The sequence below is a fragment of the Astyanax mexicanus genome, chromosome 3 (assembly GCF_023375975.1).
Source record: "Astyanax mexicanus isolate ESR-SI-001 chromosome 3, AstMex3_surface, whole genome shotgun sequence".
Lineage (NCBI taxonomy): Eukaryota > Metazoa > Chordata > Actinopteri > Characiformes > Acestrorhamphidae > Astyanax > Astyanax mexicanus.
Window position 1 is genome coordinate 30,603,238 of NC_064410.1, and position 14,297 is coordinate 30,617,534.

Genomic DNA, 14,297 nt, shown 5'->3' on the forward strand with positions numbered 1-14,297 from the left:
GTTCAGTAGAGCAATGCTTCTCATTCTGGAAGTTTCAGGTTTCATCACTATGATACTTTAACAAATAGAGAAATTTTCACGAGAAGGCAATAATCCAATTTGTAATATTAAATCAGCAATCTGTGTTTTAATGATCAGAGAAAACCAATGGTATCAGGCAAATACTGTAGTGTAAAATGGGAACAGGATGAAAAATATCTGACTATTGTGCATGTGTACATTGCAGTACTGATACTGAAACTATGCTGTGCAGCCCTACTGCATTTGGCTATTTCATTAGAAAGTTCAACACAAAGAACTGGAAAGTGATTGCAATATGTGGCTTCTCATTTTAACAGAAACATCACACCAAATACTTGTGAGGATCGTTACCTCACTTCCCCACCACTGAAAACCCCCTTACTGCTATCTTCCATCTATCCTTCCTCTTCTCGAAACGTTGAGTTGGACTGAAGTAAAAATAAAATAAAAAGCTGCACAAATTCTCTCCAGACTTACTTGCATTGATAAATATCATATGTATGAAATACGAAAGATTTTTTTTTATTTGGGCTGTGTGAACATTTAGCCTATTGTCAGTATAGAAGGATCCCCTCAAATCAGGAAAGACACAAATGTTAACAAAATAGAGGGAGAGGTAAAAAGGAGCAAAGAAGAATATTTCTAGTATTCTTAAACCAAACCTTTAATGGCAATAAGAAAAAGAAAACAAAAATAAACAAAATCAGCTGTGAACATAAAGAGAGAGCAAGCGACCGACCACGAGAGGAACAAAAGTAGTTAGCAATCTAAGTGTGAATTCTGAGGAGCCGATTTGTAAGCCAGTACGTATCCAAAGTTGTTTTACAAAGTTTAGTGCCCCAATCGTTCATCCGTTCTGCAGCCAGTTACTATAGAAGCTTGTATTCTGTAACATAGATGGAGCTCACCATTTGTTTTTTTTTCTGAGGGGATTTCTCATTTTATTTTTCATCAAACAGGCTGTCTACTGATAACATTTGGTTACAATGTTTTATTTCTTCTTTTCCTCATCTTTTTTTCCATCTTGTTTTGTTCCACTCTGAGAAGCCAAGGAGCCCATGGCATTGCGGATGGCCTCGTTGTTGGGGTCCACGCCTGGCAGGTTCTCCAGTACACTCTGGAGGAATTCGGGGTCCTGCATTACATCATAATCATCCTCTTCCTGTTGACAGAAGAAAGATGTTTTATAGAACATAAACAACAGATTTATGATGAGACTGGAAATCCAGCAAAACACTTCTGTTCTGTTACATTTATTTACCTTGGCTGATTCAGCTGTGTCCATTGGAGCTCCTGTGTCCATCGATTCACCAAATTCTGTAAAACAAATTTAAACAAACCCATTTAAAACACCCCAAATAAATATGGCCAGTCTGCAGATACAGGTACTAAACTACACAGGACTTAAATTATAACCAGGTACTTAAAGGGACAATATTCAAGACCATGTAAGTATTAATCCGACACTCTACTCTACTACTAAATACTGCAGGCGGTGGGTCTTGTGGGTATTATGCTTTAAAATCAATAAATACATAAATAAATGAATGAATGAAATAAAATCAGTACTACAAACTAACCTCCTCCAGCCAGGGACATCTGCATGGCATAAGCAATCTGCTCCTCCTCAGTCATGCTGCTGAAGTCTGGTAGTGATGGCACACCGGTCTCTGGCTGGGACACAGACATCTTCAGCAGTGCTTCCTCTGATTCTAAGAACGAACACACAAAAAAATGAGACCAACTTCTCACGTATGACATTAGAATTCAATACTAAATCGGTTTCATCTTCCAAGTTGTTTTATATAGGCAGTTTCACACTTTCCCCAAATACAGAATTCCAATTCTGGGCTCATTTAGGGGGCGTGTCATTATCATACATCTCCACACAGAAGAATTCCATATGAACAATAAATTAATAATTTAAATTGTTCTCTGAGCTGCTCTCAGGTTTTGCAGCTTTCGCATTTGATCAAATGTATCAAATCTGGTTAAGTGGTTGGACGAACAGACCTGTAGAAGCAAATAATACACTTTTAAAATGGGCAAGTTTTATCTCAAGCATGAGATGAATGAACACAGATTCACACCGGTCCTGTGATAATGCTCTGAGCATGTTCAGTATGTCACTTAGAAACTTTATGAGTTAAAGTAAAGGAAAGGAGTGCTGTAAGGAACTTTACACAGCTATTATTAAGGGTCTGTGAAACATATGTCCCCTTGGGTCCTTTTGGGTTAAAATATATATTCAAATATATATATATATATTTATATATATATATATATAAAATATATTCATTAGAGCATTTTATTGTAATGTGTGCATGCACAAGTCACACTGCAAGACATGCAATATCATTACAAAGCTCAATGAATTGTACACCATGCTACAATATATGACATATCTAATCTCCAATTTTGGATTTAATGAATGCAGTATTAAGCTAAAATGTTGAATCATTTACTTCAGAAGAAATCTGGAGTTTCCTGTATTTTTTAAAAAAATATCGTAACACAATTGCAAAATTACGAGATATTTTGCAGCCTTAATATCCATAGTGGTTTCATTCAAGATCACGTAAACAATATCACTTTTTGAAGAATTTTTTTTTTTTCTTTAACATTTTTAGCAAAAAATCTCATAGAAAATACATGCAGGATCATAGGCTTATATGAAAAATCAAACAGATTTATATATTTGTAGGCAGGGCACATCACATCACTCACACTGTAAAAAACTCTCCAGTTTCTTTATAAGCAGCATTTGACTCCAAATCCCTCTGAATGACCTTGTTTACATCTTAACTCCTGAGTCAGATAAGTTATATTCAGCAGGAAAAGCTTAGTCTGAGCGGATTCTTACCGTCAGCAGTAGGGGTTGTAATGCCTGCCTCAGCTGCTGATTGGGCAGCAGCTCTGCGAGCCTCTTCCTCCTGCCGTTGTCTTTGCTCCTCCATAGATACACGCAGAGCCTGGTGAGGGGCAAAGTAAGACCAAGATTAAGTGAGCTTAAACTACTGAAACTTAACCCACCTGTTTAATACAGCTTAGTAAAACAGGGTTCTTTTATAACTAAAACTAAATATTAGAGTTTATATATGAATAGACTATCACTATCAGTATAGTACTTAAGTGAGTACAGCCCTTATACTTTTGTTAACATTTTTTTTTATATATAGTTTCATGGGACACTTTCATACAGTGTAAAAGTAGTCAAAGTGTGCCCTCAAAATAACTCAACACAGCTATTAATGTCTAAACTGAATAGCATGAATAGGGAACAGGTGTGTTACATTTGGTGTTTTACTCTCACTTTCTCATACTGGTCACTGGAAGTTCAACATGGCACCTCATGGCAAAGAACTTTCTGAGGATCTTTCTTTAGGATCTTTTACGGGTTCTGTTTATAGTTGTACTGTCATCCTATCTTAACCAACCCCCACCACTATTGCACTATATCTACTGTGTCCTTGTTGTATTCTACATATAGTGTCTCCCATTCTTTTATATTATATATCTATTTTCCAATTCTCTGTATGTCTTGTACTTTTTATTGCAGTATTGACAATAACTGACTTGACTAAGAAAAAGCATTGTTCCTCTACATAAAGACAGCCAAAACCATTCAGCGTTTTAACAGGACAGGCTCCACTCAACACACTATCAAATTGTCCTGCATGGCTGCCATTCCAGAAGGTAGTCTCTTTTAAAGATGATGCACAAGAAAGCCTGCAAACAGTTTGCTGAAGACAAGCAAACAAAGGAAATGGATTTCTGATCAGACCAAGATAAACTTATTCGTTCAAGCATGTGTGGCGGCAACCAGGTGAGGAGTACCGTGACAAGTTTGTCTTGTCTATATGGTACATAATGGTGGGATTGTCATGGGTTGGAGCAGCTGTGGGGACACAACACACAAGTATAACATTCACAGCAGCACAGGCCACTGGTGCAAGCCATGGTGTACACTTGCGCTGCTCAGTTGCAGAAGAATATCTGCTATTAAAACAGGCGACAGTGTCATGCTGAATCTACAGAAACTATTTTACTATCGGTTCTTGTTTCTTTCACTGGAATCTGGTAGGCCCTGTTCATACCTGGCATTGGCAGGCATTCTGGGTGACCTGATCACAAGTGACTGTCAAAACAAAACCATCCTCATCTGGTGTTTAAATTATCTCCTGTGAACGATGATCGAATCTCACATCATTTCCACTGAAGGAGGGAAAGCTAACTTGTGAGGATTATTATATGTAAGCTGTATTATATTTTGGCATTTTGACCTTTAACTGACTGCTGTTGCAATCCTTTTTAACCACCCTCAATAAGTGGTTGAGGCCTTACAATAGATAATCAGTTTTTATTTTTTTGCTCATTTATGTCATCTTACCAGAGCAAGCTCGGGGTCCGCACTGGGGTCCACTCCAAACTCAAAGTCGCTGGCACCCAGTCCCATCATGGTTCCACCCTCACCTGCCAGGATGGGTGAGGAGAGCAGAGCATCTGCCAGGCTGGGTCCAGGGGGCACTGTGACCAGATGAGATCCTGTGCCCTCCTTCCCATTTAGAGTGTTCACAAACGCAGTCAACTTCTCAGTGTTCACCTCCTACAGAATGAGAGTGAGTAAGAGCAATAACGAGACCGATATTAATAACTATAACTACATATTCAGAACGGACGCCTGATTTCTTTAAATATTATAAAACAAACCAACAAAAACAACTCTACAATAAGCTCAAATAAAATAATCATTAATATCATGCCATTAAAATTTCAATTTCGACTTATCGTGCACTCAATAGACATTACCTATTTGTTCCCAAAAAGCTCTAGAAATGTAAGATTTTTATTTCAAAATGATGAGTTTCTTTGATTTTACCAAATTGAAAACCTCTGTAATATAAGTAAGAGGAAGATGGATGATCACAAGCCATCAAACCAAGCTGAACTGCTTAAATTTTGGCACCAGGAGTAAAGGCATAAAGTTATCCAAAAGCAGTGTGTAAGAGTGGTGGAGGAGAACATACCAAAAATGCATGAAAACTGATTAAAAATCAGGGTTATTACACCAAATATTAATTTCTGAACTCTTAAACCATTATGAATATGAACTGGTTTTCCTTGCATTATTTGAGATCTGAAAGCATCTTTTTGTTATTGGACTTCTGTCAGTCATTTCTCATAAATGTTCTAAATGACAATATTTTTATTTGGAATGTGGGATAAATGTTGTCCTTAGTTTATAGAATAAAACAACGTTAATTTTTTATTAACATATACCTATACAAAAAGCAAAATCAGAAAAACTGATTCAAAGACAGAAGTGTTTTTTAGAGCTGTATATACCATATTATATTATTTTAGACAGTTCCACCTCCAAACACACAGTGTGGACTGCAGATGAAAAAAAAAATAGGATTACTTAAAATGTTATTAAAAGAATATAATTGCTTTACACTATGCCATTCTATTATATTTTTTTCATTAGTGGCATTTAACGGTCTTAAAATGACAATAATGTTGTTTCACAATCATTTCTTTGACAATATACTGTCCACAAAAATCATTTTATGACAGGGCAAAAGTTATTATATTTATCAAAGTTATCCTCAAAGAAGCCAGAAATCAGTCACCTCCTCTCCAAAATTGATCACATCCACATTAACCTTCTCTTTCTTCAATCGTTTTGCCAGTTTCACCAGCTGTGGAAGAGAAATAATAGGAAGAATACATGTTCAGATATTCAAAGTAACATGGTAAATTTACACATTTCTTACATAATCCTTACGGGTGGAAATCACTTACATCCTTCTCATTGTCCTCAACAGGACTGCCCACAAAAGCAATGATTCTCATCTTGTGGTTCTTGCCCTGTCTGTGCTTCAGTGCCAGCTATTAAAGACACAGAACATACACAAAAGAGCCATAAGTGAGTCATTAGGAGCATCAGCCAATGGAATGGACACCGTTTGGTGTAGGTCACTTAAGAATCTTACTTACGTGGGCAACTCTAATGCCAGTACAAAAGCTGATCCTGCCACGGGGCTGAACAGCGTGCAGTTTGGAGAGGATGCGCCCCGTGTCGGGCGTTAAAGTAGTCAGGACCTCACAGTTACTGCAACCAAACAACAAATACCAGATCAGTAAAGAACAACCAGCAGAAACAAAACACAGCACGGCTAAATAAGATTAAAAAAAGCTAAATGGTGCCACATATATAGAGCCAGAGTTGTATAAATATTGGTAATATCTGTAATACACTCAGAAACAATCCTGTGATATGCTGTAATGTAACTTATCACAATTATGGATACATGTAGTCATATTGACCCACCCTACTAATGTTCAAAAAGCACTTACTTTGCCATTGTGATGAGTCCCACGTTATTTTCCGGATTGCTGCGGGTCTTTGAGTGACAAACGATATTAACAGCATCCTGCTGTGCTTGTAGTCGGGTGGGCAGAAAATCTCCATTTCTCATGTACTCACTGTTGTCCACACTGTAAAATAAACAATAAATGGAGGAGTATAGTGAATGTATGCATTTACACTTAGAGATACTTTGGCCAAACTGAAACATGTATCAGTCTCTTGTAAATCATACAGTGCCTGTAAAATGATCAAGAATGATTAAGAACTTTATACATTTACAAAAACATAGTAATTTGTTAGTCAAAGTAAATTAAAATATTTAAATAACTGACTACATAAACTAGGGCTGTGTATGGGCAAGAACTTGGCAATATAATATGCATCACAATGCAGGGGTTATGATTTCCATATACAGAGTAAGCCTTGTATTTCAGAAACAATATATGGCAGCTTTCAAGATGGCAGCCATGTTCTCCCCATTACTGGGGTTTTCCGATGTAATTTTTCCTTTTGTTTCTGAAATCAAAGGCCCTGCAACTGCAATGTACTGTGACACTGTAAGAAATGCAATATACTGTGATTGTTCAAACTGAATTTTTATCCAAAAAGAACAGAGAGATCTGAAGAAAATGTACAACACTGTTGTTTAATATTCAGGGTCAAACACAACACTAAATAAACTAAAGTCTGACACCAATCTTTACATATAAAATCATTTTTAAAAACCCATACCATGTTTTTTTTTATTATTCTGTATTGTAATACAAAACCCTGATACAATACCACATTACCATTTGCTTACATCCCTAACAAATATTCAACTCCTTCAAAGTGACTGGCCAAATCTGACAGAAAGCCAGGCAATCGGTGCTAGTAATCACGCAGTCAGTAAAAGAGAGATCAGCTGACTGCAGTAAATAGTGTACACTCAAGTGATTTTAGTATAAAGACTCCAGGTTTGGAAGGTCCCTACTTAGTTAGTTTTCCAGGCTATAATTACACCATTAAAAAAAAAAAAAAAAAAAAAAAAAAACATCCATCACAAGATGGATATGAAACAAAGCCAACACCTAGCTAAATCCATCAATAAAAAGTACAAAAAAATAGTAAAGAAGGTAAAAGTAAATTAATCCCTTGGAAGTTTTCCTAAACTGTGTTTTCCTAAACATTCTACAGCATCTCAGTCATGGCCATTATTAAGTAAACATTGACGAAAATTGAAGGGTTTTTTTCTTATTTTAAAAGTTAAAATTGAAAAAAAAGAGGGCTCTCAGCTACGTCACGATATCCTAAATAATGCTATAATAGTCTCACGGTAGCACTTGTTCATGTCAAACGTGGAAGTGAAGTTACAATTTCATGTATTTAAAAAGTTTGATGTATTGTATGCATACTTATTATGTATTAAAATTAATATCCTAAATGGTGCTATAACTGTCGCAAAAGCAGGGTTTTTAGCACTTCTTTGTCATAAACACAGAAACAAAATGTATATGGCACTGGCACATGTTAACCATGAAAGGAGAGTGGTAATTTATTGGTGTTAGAGTGTATATGTATACCTACTAATTATGGAGTAGATTTATTTCAGCATAACTACCTTCAGAGCAATATATTACAAAATTTAAATCTCCTGATTATTTGTATGTATTTTTTTTTAACATTTCAGACAATATGTCAAAAAGACATAATTCAAGAGTACATAGAAATAGTAAGAGGAAGAATAATTTGTGTTGCTTGTCAAATATATAGCATCTCGTTCTTGGCCATCATTAGGTTTAACGTTACTTATAAACAAATAGATGACTTTGTTTTTTAAAAAAGTTAAGGTTGGAAAAAGGGGGTACTGAGTCAACTCATCACATCCCATGCGGTGCTATTATAATCTAAAAAGCAGGGATTCTCCAAATCCAGTGCCCAATCTGGAGATTTCCTGGCCAAAACAAACCCACATCATCAGGTAATTAACAGACAATTAGATCCAGGTGAGTTAATCTCGGAAACGGTGGAACTGTTCTAAACAAAGGCTCCACATAACTGGACTAGAAGGACCCTACTCTAAAGCATAAAGACATTCCTGTTTAAAGTATAAAAAAAACAATATATTTGTGCTTAAATGGGGAAAAAAACTACAACAGCTAAGAGGTGGCTTTAAAAAAAAATGTGACAAATGCTAACAAGCTAGCTAAATGCTTACGCTAGCATGGGATGACATGCAATGTGAATTCTAAACGTTAGATGACTTTTCTATTTCCTAACAATAGAACTAACCCTGATTTAAATACTAAACTGCCTAACTAGATCAAATATATTGCTGCGTGATCACAGAGAAATCACAGTCCTAAAACTAGACCTCTTAACTAACGTTAACTAACTAACTAACTAACTTAATTAACACCAGGCTTGTGCCACATCAGCTGAGTCAGGTTAGTCATCCATGAATACATCCAACTACAGAGTTAACATAGGTTATAATAACTGTAAAATGTAATGGAGATAATGGAGCAAAGAGTTTAACAGCAAAAATAAGCTCTACAGTAGCTAGTTAGCTAGCTTACAAACAAATAAAGTGGGCTAACTTAACAGCTAGCATTAGCTTAGCCATTATAACCTCTTAGCTAAACTTGGCATTAAGGTAGCTGCTCTCTTTACTGACTCTACTGTACTTGTACTGTATTTAATCCCTGATTCTGTGTCTAGAGCTTTCAGGAGATCAGATTAATGAACCGATCGCTCCGGCCGGGCTGAGGATGATCTTTAGAGCCGCTACGGGAGCAGCGTTAGGTCCGCTAATAGCCGGTTAGCATGACCTAGCCCCGTTTAAACAGCCCGTGTTCAGGGAGACTCGGCGGTTCACAGTCGCGGGTTTCAGCCGCTCTCAGCGCGGGTCCTCCCCGCGGCTCGGTGTTTCTATCTCGCCTGGTGTGCGTGTTTGTGAGCGGTGGACTAAAAGCTCGGATCGCTAGGCTAGGCTCTCTCTCAGCCCGACCGGGTAATAATGACTCAGGAGAATCTCCCCGGAGCTTCACCGCTCCTCTAACCGCGCTCTCACACACACCCCCCGCTACCACAGCCCCGCACCGCGCTCAGCCCGCGCCCCTACACTACAGCACACCGCCGCGCTGCCCTCACAACACACTAAAAACAGTCAAATATCCACTGTTTATTTCTTACCAGACCATAGTACTTTCCAGCACCATCTTGGAAAATTTGTACTCCTCAACAACGCCGCTGCTGATTGGTTGGCTCTCCGGTATTCATATCGCCGTACGTGATTGGCTACTGCCAGCACGGCTCCGTGTTCTTCAGTTCCTCAGTCTCGCCGCCGGCTGGTTCAGATCCTGTAGTGCAGCCCAGCTCCTTTATTTATATAAACACCCCGAATTTAACAAGATCATTTAATGTAGATTTGTTAAAGAAGTAATAGTTTTCATTACCTTTTCCAGTTGTCTAGTTTTCTAGTTCATTTCTCCCCTGTCTGAAATCAGATAAATAAAATAACCTTTACTCGAGTTTACAATTTCCTCTCGGAATCTGATGCAGATCAAAATCCAACCTATTTTTGTTAAACAAAAATGGGAAATTAAAAGATTAAGTGTCAAAGATTTTTTTCTATTGTCCCTGAAATTTAGATCTTAAGTGGCAGCAATGCCACTTTTTTTCTTCACTATACTAAATTAAGGTAAATATAATGAACATCTACACCCATTTTTTTAGCCTAACCAGTTAGAACATTGAACTGATAAAGGTTACATAAGTCAATAAGAAATGAGATTTCTTGATTTTTTTATATTATTTCTGCCCCTCATCCAATCCAATGAAACAGTAGAAATACTTAGGAAGATATTACTTTTTCATTTTTTTCTGATTGGGAGGAGCAGAAATTATAAATATCTACAGATAACAACCCATTCCTTCTTCACTAAATCAAATGAAAAGAAAATCAAGGTGTGTTCACTGGTTAGCATCAGGTTTCGCTACAGGTAGTCACTGTGCTTTTTGGTGACATGGTCTGTACCACATCCAATATGGACCAAAGGAAGTGAAGGAAAGAGTTGTATCAGGAGATCAGAAAGAAAATTATAGACAAGCATCTTAAAGGTAAAGGTTATCAGACTATCTGCAAGCAGCATGGGTGTGGTAGTGGGAGGAAAAAAGGGGACCTGGCTACCCAGGGCCCGAGTAGGGAGAGGGGCCCATGAAAATAAAGATTTTTTTTTTCGCTCATGTTACTTGTGTACTGTCATAGATAGGACGTGGCTACATAAGGAAAATTAATGACAAATAAAAGAAACGGATAATACGGATGGTAACAAAAGAACCCAAAAAAATGTTAAAAGAGATTAAAGGTGAATTTTAAGCTCAAGGAACATCAGTGCCAGATCGCACCATCCGTCATTGTTTGAGCCAGTGGACTTAATGGGAGACGACCAAGGAGAACACCATTGTTAAAAACAAAACATAAAAAGGCCAGACTGGAATTTGCCAAATGACATGTTGACAATCCACAATGGGAGAATGTTCTTTGGACAGATAAGATAAAAAAAAAAAAAAATTGCCAAGGCATATCCACTTTGTTTCTGTCCAGGACTGTTTTGTAAGTTTATATATTTTTAAATAAATAATAAATAAAGCATGGTTGAAAAGCAATGTCTGACTTTTTTGTTTGTTCATTTTTATAGCATTTTTATTTATGACTTTTGTCAAGTTATGTCTGTGACTATTGTGGGTCTTTCTCTTTTTATCCAAGCGATACCAACAATTGTCTGTGTGTATTTATGTATTTTTATTTATTTATTTGAATTTAGCCTTAAATATTAGATAATGAAACTTAAGTTACTCTGAGCAGTCCAAATAAGAAAACAACAAAAAACTAGATCCTGCTGGGAAAAAAAAAAACAGCTCAAACCAACTTTTACTGTATGCACCGGATTTCAGCATAACTGCAGATTTGTCTGCTAAAACCAGTCAAGAATGATAATTTTTCACTATTGGAACTTAATGTTCTATGTAGAGCTTTACAATGCTAAAAGAAGAAATGTGAGCAAGAAAAGATTTTCAGGAGCCAGTTTATTTAAAAAAATCAATTTAACTGTAATAGGCTGATCAGCTGATGATCACAAGTTTAAGATCATAGCTTAAAAAAAAAACTAAAAAAAAAACCTTAAAACAGAAATATTCTATTGAAGGAATCTTTTTTTCTCTGCCACCAAAAGCTCTTGGCCGTGTGAATACTTGAATATTAAATGCAGTTGCCAATAAATTGGCTGCTCAGAAGTTTTTGCCTCTTGCATGCATTTCTTCTTTTAGTGCAAAATGCAAATTTTTGCTATTATTAAACTGTTTTTAAGATTTTGATCAGAAATATATGTAAATAATTACAGGTGGGGTCTGATTAGGCACTGGTCCTGCCTCAAGAGGGCGTAAAAGTGCTTCTAGTGTCCAACCCGTTTACCCGTCATCTGCCGACTAGTCAAGCCATCCAGTCATGGCATAGATATATTACATTTTGAGTTCTTATGGATTATAACACACCTACTCGCACTTTGGCCTGTATCTGCAAAACAGCAAATAATATGTCTATCATTCTCACCTGACACCACACGAGTGCCCATGTTAACATCATGTTTAAAGCAGGTATGTGGTGCAAACTGTACGTTTTGAGGGATTTAACACACACAGTTTACAATGTGGTTGGGACATAATATCTGATGAAAAGCTCTGTTTAATTGACAGAATTAGTCAATTAAAACATTCCCTTTATAACTCGTGAAGATCTCTGTACCACCTGTTCCATTTTTAACTGAACAATTTCACACAGCTTGACACAATGCATCTCACAGATGTTCCTTCTGAGCAAGAGCTATGAATATAAAAACAGCCATCTTTCATCTAAACACAGGTAAACTAACATCAAATAGAAAGGACAGAAAGGATTTTCAGAGTATTTGATTTGCATATGGATATTAATTGAAATGCAGGGAACCCCCAACATGTTGGAAAGATTCAAGTAGTAATTCACGTATGTATTAAATACTAATATGCTACTAATATAGTTTAAATATCTATAGTTATTTAAACTTTTTGACTTTATGTGTGAACCTAATGTTTCTAGTTTCTAGACATCCTAAAGCTTAGGCATCACTTAACCTTCCAACAAGATTATGATCCCAAACATACCTCAACTTCACTAAGTCTTAGTCTCAGAAGAAGTCCTGGAAGAGCCATATAAAGCCTTTGTTGAAGGGCAGCATCATGCAAACCCAATAATGCCCATAAGAAAAGGATCATGATTCCTCAGGAACGCTGCCAGAATCTGGTATCTGTCTATGCATCTTGCTTGCAAAAGGTCATAAGTGTAAAAGTACTAAAGATAAACGTCTTATAGGGGTTCAATAATTTTGAGACATTAAAAGTTGCATTGTGTTTCAAAATTGCAGAAAACACTTGCTATTAGTTGTGCTATTTAGTTTTTTCTGGTTTGATTAATTGCAAACAACTGAAAATATTGCAGCAATATTGCAGATAAATTCTATTGTGTTTAACGGGGGTTTGATCATTTCGATTGAATCTGTTTTTCAGAAACACTTTCATGCTTGAATCTCCCTTGCCATCACTTCCCACAATGCTATTTTAAATTTAGATCATGTCTGTGAGAAAGCCACTCAAGAAGAACAAACACATTTTTATGTAGATTAAACTATATGCAAATTACTTTTCTTAATGAAATCATGCATACAATTATTTGCCCATGAAGGGATGCACATGGTCAGCAATATATAGGCTGTGGAATTCAAACATGTATATTTAAATAAATACAAATATATAAACAAAAACAATGAGTTCTCTATTAACAACAATTATCACACAAGACCACAGAAAACAGAATGCATTTTTTTCTTTTTTTAATGAATTCAGAATACAGTATGAAAATCTGTCAGCACAAAAAGAGACAGCTGAAAATATACAAAAAGTAACCCATTTAATACATCTTCTGTAATAGAAAGCGAATAAAAATCTGCATAGTCTCATTCAAAGGTAGAAAAACAAGGAATAATTATAAGAACTTAGTATTTAAAATATTTCTTAGGAGTGACAAACATGGGGTCAACTCAGCCCTCCCAGCACAGCAATTTTTGAGTGCATTAGTATACTGAATTTTTTATATACTTGCACTAAACCATAAAAAAAAAATTACTAAAACCCCTTTAAAACTCACTTTGTTGATCGCCACTCTTACAGTCCCATGGTTTCTGACGTTGCCCATTCAGTTTTTGCAAAAAAACAAAAAAAACAAAAAAAAAAAAACAAAGATCAGCAATATATGATATATGATATATATATATATATATATATATATATATATATATATATATATATATATATATATATATAGCATAACCCCCAGGCATAAGATAATACACATTTTGAAATGTAAAACAGAGAAATAAATTACATTTTTAAAAATAAATAGTTATTTGTACAGGCTTAGGCCTTAACTGTCTTCATGGTAGTTGACAACTCATCAAATAAATTTTACCATAGAGATATTTATGGTAATAATTTGATCTTTGCTTCTAATGTCCCTCAAGAAAACAGTTTACTGAAAATGTTTAAGTACACAACATCCTGCTTACTCCTAATGTACTCAATCAAGACAGATTTTTTTTCATTTACACAGTGGCTATTAAGGCTAATATAGCTAACTAGCAATAGAAGACCATGTAACCCAAAACCAATAAAGCATTCATATTAAAGCTACAGTTAAGAGGAAACTGTAGCTTTTAGTTAGAAGTTATCAGAGAATAATTTCTTAACTGAGTGAACCTGTATTAAAACATTTAGTAGAAAAGGCAAATATAAGGCAACTAGGGAAGCAGAACAATCTTGGAAAGGGAGTCAT

The 14,297-nt window shown here is 35.9% G+C and overlaps 1 protein-coding gene across 1 annotated transcript; it reads right to left on the reverse strand.

The window, feature by feature from the left end:
* Window positions 1–660: 660 nt before the first annotated feature.
* Window positions 661–9,677, reverse strand: psmd4a (proteasome 26S subunit ubiquitin receptor, non-ATPase 4a). Its single transcript, XM_007258287.4, has 10 exons — window positions 9,569–9,677; window positions 6,382–6,522; window positions 6,022–6,136; window positions 5,827–5,913; window positions 5,655–5,723; window positions 4,412–4,627; window positions 2,885–2,993; window positions 1,602–1,733; window positions 1,283–1,338; window positions 661–1,183 (listed from the first exon to the last, which is right to left on the reverse strand). The coding sequence occupies exons 1-10, from the start codon at window positions 9,592–9,594 to the stop codon at window positions 1,013–1,015; spliced, it is 1,122 nt and encodes a 373-aa protein (XP_007258349.1). The 5' UTR covers window positions 9,595–9,677; the 3' UTR covers window positions 661–1,012.
* Window positions 9,678–14,297: the final 4,620 nt, after the last annotated feature.

What these genes read in the sequence shown, in the direction of transcription:
- psmd4a (XM_007258287.4), bottom strand. Translation starts at nt 9,594, where the DNA reads ATGGTGCTGGAAAGTACTATGGTCTG. An exon ending in CTGGAAAGTACTATGGTCTG is followed by an intron (nt 6,523 to 9,568) that starts GTAAGAAATAAA and finishes TTTATTTTACAG; the next exon opens with TGTGGACAACAGTGAGTACA. An exon ending in CGGACCCCGAGCTTGCTCTG is followed by an intron (nt 2,994 to 4,411) that starts GTAAGATGACAT and finishes GCCCCTCACCAG; the next exon opens with GCTCTGCGTGTATCTATGGA.